The sequence below is a fragment of the Lycium barbarum genome, chromosome 7 (genome assembly GCF_019175385.1).
Source record: "Lycium barbarum isolate Lr01 chromosome 7, ASM1917538v2, whole genome shotgun sequence".
In the NCBI taxonomy this organism is placed as follows: Eukaryota; Viridiplantae; Streptophyta; class Magnoliopsida; order Solanales; family Solanaceae; genus Lycium; species Lycium barbarum.
In genome coordinates, this window is record NC_083343.1 from 936,257 (window position 1) to 944,970 (window position 8,714).

The following is an 8,714-nucleotide window of genomic DNA, read 5'->3' on the forward strand; positions in this document are numbered from 1 at the left end:
CCGTTTATATTTTGTCTTGATGTTATTCTTCATTATTTGTGTGAGACATATGTGTCTAAAATTAGTGCATTTTTATCCTTACCCAAAGGTATAAGTTTTAAATTTTTTGATTTTCTGACTTCTTTAGCATTTTTTGTGTTCAATTTAAATCGTTATTTCTTTTTTCCTGAATTTCTTTTCTTTAATTTTTCTCTAAGCGTACCTTTACCATTTTCTGAACTTATTATCATTATTTAAATGTCCTTTTTTTTGTTTTTGTATTTGTCTCCTACTTCTTCACGTGGACCCCACCTTAATTATTTTTTTCCTGCAATCGTCTCTTATTTCTTCATGTGGACCCCACCTTAATTTTTTTTCCAATTGTCTCCTAATTCTTTAACGTGGACCCCACCTTAATTTTTTTTAAATTATTTTAATTCACTATATTAAGAAGAGTGGGTGGTTGACAACCAAACCCTTTTTTCCAATTGTCTCCTAATTCTTTAACATGAACCCCACCTTAATTTTTTTAAAAAATTATTTTAATTCACTATATTAGAAGAGTGGGTGGTTGACGATCAAACCCACTCTTCTAATATAGTAGAATTTTTTTATTATTTTAATTCACTATATTAGAAGAGTGAATGGTTGACGATCAACCCTTTTTTTCCAATTCTCTCCTAGTTCTATAACGTGGACCCCACCTTAATTTTTTTTATTATTTTAATTCACTATGTTAGAAGAGTGGGTGGTTGAAGACCAAACCCACTCTTCTAATATAGTAGAAATTCCATCACTTCAGTAGAAGAAAAATTGGCAACGACTAATTTTTTTATTTTTTTTATTTTTAGTTTAGCAAATTTATCATTAGATGTAAATGTCTATTTTAGTATTAGAATTTAAAAAAAAAAAACTAAAACCCGATCCGGCCCTGTTAGCCCGCGGTGTACCCCCTATCCGGGTAGGGGCTGGACCGGACACCCCTTTCTCTCCCAAGCCCGACCCCGGGACAGGCCCGGCCCTGACCCCGTGTAGCCCACGTTTAAATGGCCCGGCCCGGCCCACTTGACGAGTTTACATTTAGTAAGCTTAATTACTTTTACCGAGTGAACCATCTCACACATCGTCATCCTTAACTCATATTGATAACAAACTAAACTCATTCATATTAGGTGCATCTCATAATTCATTCTCAATGCCCATCATGTCATAATTAAGATAATCGCATAGAAGTAAACACGTGGAAAATATCAAAGAGATTCAATGTATAATATAATACATTTTAAAATCATCTATCTATACAATGTAACTTATTTCAATAGGTTGTCCTTTATTTCAAAAGTTCTATCAATAATTGAAATTGACCAAAGGAAAAAGCATCCATATATAAAACATGTTTCAATAGTTGGTCCTTCATTTCAAAAGTTCTATCAATAATTGAAATTGACCAAAGGAAAAAGCATCCATATATAAAACATGTTCGATAATTGCAATATATCATATTGTTACGATAACTCTAGAGAAAACTATATGTCGTGGTATATATAAGTGGTCCAATTTTTGTAATAAATAAATCCAAATTTCTAAGACAAATATATATATAGCAAATTTTATGGCTTTAGTGTATTAAGAGTGAGTCTATAATCCATTATAAATATTTCACTTGGATCTTTCTTGTGGTTTAACTTTTCTGTTAAATTAAACATAATGCATTAACAATAATGTTACCTACGCTACTTATGCTTGACAAATATCTCTAGAAGTTTTAGAACCGTCCTCCTAAAGTGTCCTTATTCAGAAGTTATTTTTATGTCAAACTTATTAGGACCATTTATTAAAATCAGAGAACTGAACCTTAATGAATATGCAAGGAACATTCTGGGTTTCATAATATATCCATACTCATATCTCTTGAGAAAACAATCCAAACTTTCATAACTTTTATTTTGTGCTACTTAATTCTGGAGAGTGAAAACTTGATGTGCTTTTTGAGAGAGGTATTATCTATTAACTTTTATTTTGTGCTACTTAATTCTAGAGGGTGGAAACTTGATGTGTTTTTTGAGAGACGTATTATTTATTATTTTGTTTCGTTGAAATCCATATTTTCTTACAAGGGTAGTCTTAATTTGTATTTGTAAGAAAAATGAGGAATTTATGAGTAGGATACTAACATTGACTTATGATAAGGTTTAAATTAGGAAAATTATTTTATGTTTGAGTCGAGGAACACCAACAATTCAGTAATGAGCGTTGCAACAATTTTATAAAGAAAAGCTTCAGTATGATATTTGTACTTTGTTTTGGCCAAATTCTTGATGTTTAATTTCTTTGAATTTTCTTTTGATGCTTTGTTTGTGTTTTTCAATTTAAAGAACTTTATTTGGTTATTTGTAGGATCAGGCTTATTATACAACAACCTAGTGTGAACTTACAAGTGGGACTGAAGAAGGTAAAGTGTACACAGACCTTACCCCTATCTTGAGAAGGTAGAGAGAGGTTGTTTTCCGATAGACCCTCGGCTAAAAGAAAGATGAAATGGTAAGGCAGTAGCAACAAACAAGCATAAAAGTAGCTAGATAAAGAAAATCTAGAAATGCGAAAATACAAGAATAATATTAATAATCCAGAAATGGAAGGAATCAAGCTTATTATATGATACATAATATCAAACTGCTAAAAGTGTAGCTTTGATCGGATTACACTTCTTGTGATACGCAATATCTAACTGCTAAAAGTATAGCGTTCAAAGGAAATCACAATTTATTCTATTACAATATTTATTTAAGACTTAATCTATTGGCTACATTATTTTATGTTATTATTGTGCTTTATTCCCATAGAATCAATTGCAATTTTCTTTCATGATCGGAGTTTTGTTGCAATTGCACTATTTCCTTCACTCCTATTAATTTGTTTTCCCCCTTCCCTTTTCAGTAATTATTTCAACAATTATTTTTAAAAACAAAACACCAAGTCATCAGTCCCGTGGCGGTGTTGCATATGAATGAAAGTTAGTAAAACAAGTGCTGTTAACTATTTATGTGGATTAGTGGACAATGAATTAATATATTCGACCAACATGTGCTTTAGAAATGGAGTGAGTGGGTTGAAAAATGTCAAAGTGATTCAATGTATAATATAGTACATTTTAAAATGATCTATCTATACAATGTAACTTATTTCAATCGTTGGTCCTTTATTTCAAAAGTTCTATCAATAATTGAAATTGACCAAAGCATCCATATGTAAAACATGTTCGATAATTGCAATATATCATATTGTTACGATAACTCTAAACAAAACTATATGTCGTGGTATAAGTGGTCCAATTTCTATAATAAATGAATCCAAATTTCTAAGACAGAGATATAGTGTTGTTTAGTCTCTAAATATTAATTAGCTCTCCATCTTATTCAGTACTGCGAGAAAGTTATGTATATGCACAAAATGTGAAAGAATATCATGTCACAATTTATTTTATAAATCCTAATTTCTAAGACAAAGACATATGGTATTGATTAATCTTAGAGATTGTTTTTTTTTTAAAAATTAGATATAAAAATGGAGCAATAATTAACTCTCATCTTATTTAACACTGCAATAAAAGTGCTTTACATGCACAAAATGTGAAGGAATATCATGTCACACATTCTACAATAAATCCAAATTTATAAGACAAGGGCATATAGTATTGTTTACTCTTATAATAATTTTAAAAGCTTTTAACTAAAAAAAAAGAGCAATAGTTAACTCTTCATTTTATTTAGTGCTGCATTGGAAGTTCTTTACATGCATAAAATGTGAGGAATATCATGTCACGATTTCTATGATAAATTCGAATTTCTAAGACAAAGACATAACAACGTGTAGTGTAAGATAATTTTTTGAAAGACTTTAAAATATAAAAATGGAGCAATAATTAACTCTTCATCTTATTCAATACTACAATGGAAGTTCTTTACATTCACAAAATGTGAAGGAATATCATGTCACAAGTTCTATAATAAATCCAAATTTACAAGACAGAGACATATAGTACTATTTAGTCTTAAAGAAATTAAAGAATTTTTTTTTATATATAAAAATGGAGCAATAATAAACTCTTCATCTTATTTAGTACCGTAATGAAAGTCCTTTGCATGCACAAAATGTGAGTAAGCATTTTTTTCATAAGAATTAAAATCTATCCGTCTGGTACTTCACAAAGCTCCCGTTATGAGCTGAATCCAAGGAAGGATCAAACCACATTAGATCGATGTATTTCACAAATTCGACAATCAATGCTCATGAGTTGGTGGTCCTACTTGGATTTGGATAGAAGTCGTCTATTTCTTGTAATAGTTACCTTCAAAACCGCAAAATATCATATTTATATCAAACTAATGAATTCTCAATATTGGCTTTTTACATGCACTTCTATTGTAATGTTAATTAATAATACATGTTTTTCACCTTATTTATCACCTAATCATAGTATAGTAATTGATAGTGTGATAAACTTTTTTCAATATGAATTAAAATTCGTCTGCGTGGTACTTCACAAATCTGTCAGTAAGTTGGATTTAAGAAATTATCTCCATAACTTAAACTCATGACCTTCTGATCACTCGACAATAACTCTTTATCATTGTGCCGACTAGCTAAGCTCCCTTTTCCATAGAGACTTCAAAGAAATTTAAAATAGCCATAAATAGAAGAAAACCCCATATTCTTTTTTCTTTGTGGGAAAATTTAAAATTTTAAAATAGACAAAGGAACGTATAAGCCATCTATAAATTCACAAACTTTTTCCTCAGACTATCTAATTATACAAAAATATATGAAGATGAAGAATCTCTCTCTCTTACTTCTCACTCTCACACTATTTTTTATTTCTGTTTATTCACAAGATATAAAGCAAATCCAATTAGTTTTTAGATGGCCAGAAACTTACTGTAATAAAGATCCCAAACCTGAAGTGGGATGCAATAAAATTCCTCCTCTGAAATTCACTTTGGTTGGTTTTTGGGGAACAGATTCCAATGGAAAAATTGTCGAAAAATGCCCAGTTACAAAACCACCTAATTGGAAAGACGTGGTATGGTTTTTATTACTGACAGCAATTCTCTACTTAATTAAATGTCCTATATATCATTTCCTAGTTCAATAGTTTCTTTTCTTTGATCGTATCCTACAAGCACGTAAAAGTTATTTTTTTTTTCTAATCGGTGACGGTAAGACTCTGAATGTCTATCTTGCTCTAATACCATATTGAATTGAATGATTATCTCATCTAAAAGCTAAAATTATTAAAGAGATCATACTTTTATTTTTATTTGATTATATCTTCAACAAAACTAGCAAGTATTCACGAAGCCATGCGTATTTACTAAAGGGGGTTCAACTTAATCACTGGGAAAACTGTATCTTATATATATAGGTGAAAATCTTTTTTATGTGTACATATATAGAAATTCTTGTCGATAAATTTCTGACTCTGCCGTTGCTAATAATATAACTCCACTTTTGTTTGTCACAGTTTAAGCCCGATTTGGTAACTCAACTCGACAAATTTTGGCCATCTCTCACCAAAACAGATAACAAAAAGATGTGGCAAGAAGCTTGGGAGACTTATGGAACATGCATCACAAAAAAACTCAAAGGTCCAACACAATATTTCAACAGGGCTGTAAGATTGGCTGGTGAAATTGGAGATTTATTACAAGATCACTTAATACAATCAGATGGAATTGTCCCTTGTGACTCTGCTGTTTACAACAAGGATGAAATCTTGAACTCATTCAAGAAAGTTGCAGACGAGAATGTTGTGTCCTTCAATTGCAAAAAGAAAAATAACACTCATGCTTATTTGAATCAAATTACATTTTGCTACGAAGAGGATCCAAAAAAAATTGTGAGTTGTCTCGTCACTGATGACAAAAGTTGTCCTCCAAACATTATTGTACCTCGTCCTTCACCTCCAACTCCACCTCCACCTCCACCTCCACATCGTCCTTCACTTCCTGCTCTAGCTTCATCCCTGCAGGTACGTGCTCTCTTTGAGTTTAAGTTATATGCATTGATAATGTGAAAAGATTTTTAAAAAATGGATTAGTAGCCTGTTAAAAATTGTAAGTAATCTGCTATCACATTCATTGTCGGTGTGCATAACTTAAATCTAATCCATTTCACAATCTATTTTATCGAATTGTTTTACAAATGCTATATAAGAAAGAAGAAAAGGTTTAAATTCCATATTCCAAAGACATGACCTTAGATAGGAGGATATGGAGGTGGGGGATTAGGGTACAAGATTAATAGGTAGTTGAGTTGCAGTAGCATTAGTACAAGACTCGTAGTTTTTTTGTCTTTCGATTTATGTTACTATCCATGTTATTTCTTTGCCTGTGTTATCGCATAATTTTGTTGTTTTATTGTTTCATATTATTTGCTATGTCGGCTTTATTTTTATATTTATTTTTAAAAAACCTACTCTATAGTAAGTTACTTGAGCCAAGGGACTTTAAGAAAAAACCCCTCTACTCTCACAAGATAGGGATAAGATCTGCGTACAGTCTACTTCCCAAGACCTCACTTGTGAGATTAAATTGACATGTTATTATTGTAGGTGATGATGAAAAAAAACAATATGTTGTCAGATCACGTGAAGGAGGAATAGAAAAGAATTTTTTACTGACCCATAATAAATTAGATTAATAACCTAAAAAATAATACAATAACTTGCTATAGTAGATTAAAAAGTAGTCATGGATAACAGACTTATTACTCCCACCGTTTCAATTTGATCGGCTTGATTCATAAATGTTCGGTGTCAATTCGGATATAAATTTTTTAATTTTTTAGAAATAAAATACATATTTAGAAACTATATAAAAAGTACTATAAATCATAAATATTAGAAGCTATTGGAAAAGTTATGATCAAAGAAAATATTCTGATTGTCCAAATTGTAACTAAGAAAAACAAATTGAAACAGGAGGAGTATGAATTAAGTTTTTCAAGCTTTTTTAAAATAAAATTTTTATATTTGAAAAATAATTTAAACTCCTTCATAGAGGTTTCAACTTTCCATATTAAACTAAGCAGTGATTTTTTTTATTTTTATTTTTGTGTGTGTGTGCAGACTCTTCGAAGGACCCGAGAAAAGCTTCGACCAATAGCATATGGGAGATCCTTCGTCAACTAATTTAATTTAGTATCTTGTGAAGCTTTGGAAGAAAGTTTATGAGCAATAGAAAGATGAATAATATCGCAGTTGTGACTGTGATGTGTACTGAATAAATGAAGCAAATAAAGTGATCATCTTTCCATTTTATTTGATTTTTTTGTCGAACAAACCACATCTTATTAAAAAATCAGAGCAAAAAGAAAATATAACTACTAGAGTCCAAGCAAAGGAAAAAGAGAGCAGACACTCAAAGTATAGACAGATCAATTCATTTAATGTAGCATCGCTTTTACTACTAAACCGATTAGTTAAAACTATTATTGAAGTACATGAGAATCATTACTAGAAATTTAGGTTTTTCCCACTGACAGTCAGTGGAAAATTATGCTACAAAACAAGATTTTCCCATCTCATTCTCACCGAATTAACTCACTGGGAAAATGCATGGTGGAAAACAAATTCTCATTTAAATGCTGGGAAATTTTCTAATTTTTTCATGTGAAAACACTACTTTTTTTCCCCATTGACATTCAGTGGAAAATAGCCACCGATCATTTTTCAGTGGAAAAATAGAGATTTTCTAGTAGTGAACTACCATAAGTACAATCATCTTGACTAACCAATCGATTTATAAGACCATAATAACCAAAATTTTCAACAGATTATGGGTTTGATTAGGGCTTTTGACAACAAAACAGAATAATTAAGATTTTGTTATAAATATTATTTAATTATGGATGTCTATCTTTAGGAGAAACTTTAGGGTTTGTGACTTTGGCACCAAGTTAACTTTCTCCTATAAATAGAGATGTTCTCTTCATTGTATAGAATCCCTAACAAGAGAAATAAAGAATTGCTCTCTTTTCTCTTTGTCTACAATATTGTTCTTGCTTGCTTTATTATTTTATAACACGTTATCAGCACGAGTCTCTAATATTATTTGTGATTACTTATAATTTGTTTCTTAGTTCGTTATCAGCCTAAAACAAGTAAACATGATCTCCGGCCGTGGCATCCTCAATTAAATTGAGTTTATTGGCTATTTTCAACGACGCCTCTGTAAGTATATCCTTAAGGTGATATTCTTATCAAACTCTACTGCAATTGATTCCTCCTGTGATTGGTTTTAAATCTGTTGCTGTGGAGTACTTCTAACTTAACAACAATAGTAACCATCACTTGCTTACAAAAAGAGATTTACAATTCCATCTGACATTTAAATTTTAAAGGCCTTATTAATAATAACAAGTTCCATTATTTATTGTGGGATCCATGTGTAAATAGCATACAGCTTACAAACTTCATGCATATCCAAATTTCCAAAGCATATGCTTATCTTAAAGGTTTACCAGGTATCGTATTTTTAAAGCATATATAAGCAAAACATTTGTGATGTTTAATATCTTCACTGCAATAGCTTTGTCAGAAAATTCTATGTCACAGACGAATTCGACTTTGGCTCATGTATCAATATGTAGAATTAATTGTACAGAAGTTTTATAATTTAAATATCTTATATTAATAAATATACTCAAACTCCGGCAGAGTTTGCAAATATATATAG

The 8,714-nt window shown here is 30.6% G+C and overlaps 1 protein-coding gene across 1 annotated transcript; it reads left to right on the plus strand.

The window, feature by feature from the left end:
• The first annotated feature begins 4,772 nt into the window (after window positions 1-4,772).
• LOC132602838 (ribonuclease 3-like) lies at window positions 4,773-7,297 on the plus strand. Its single transcript, XM_060315624.1, has 3 exons — window positions 4,773-5,059; window positions 5,501-6,007; window positions 7,106-7,297. The coding sequence occupies exons 1-3, from the start codon at window positions 4,802-4,804 to the stop codon at window positions 7,166-7,168; spliced, it is 828 nt and encodes a 275-aa protein (XP_060171607.1). The 5' UTR covers window positions 4,773-4,801; the 3' UTR covers window positions 7,169-7,297.
• Window positions 7,298-8,714: the final 1,417 nt, after the last annotated feature.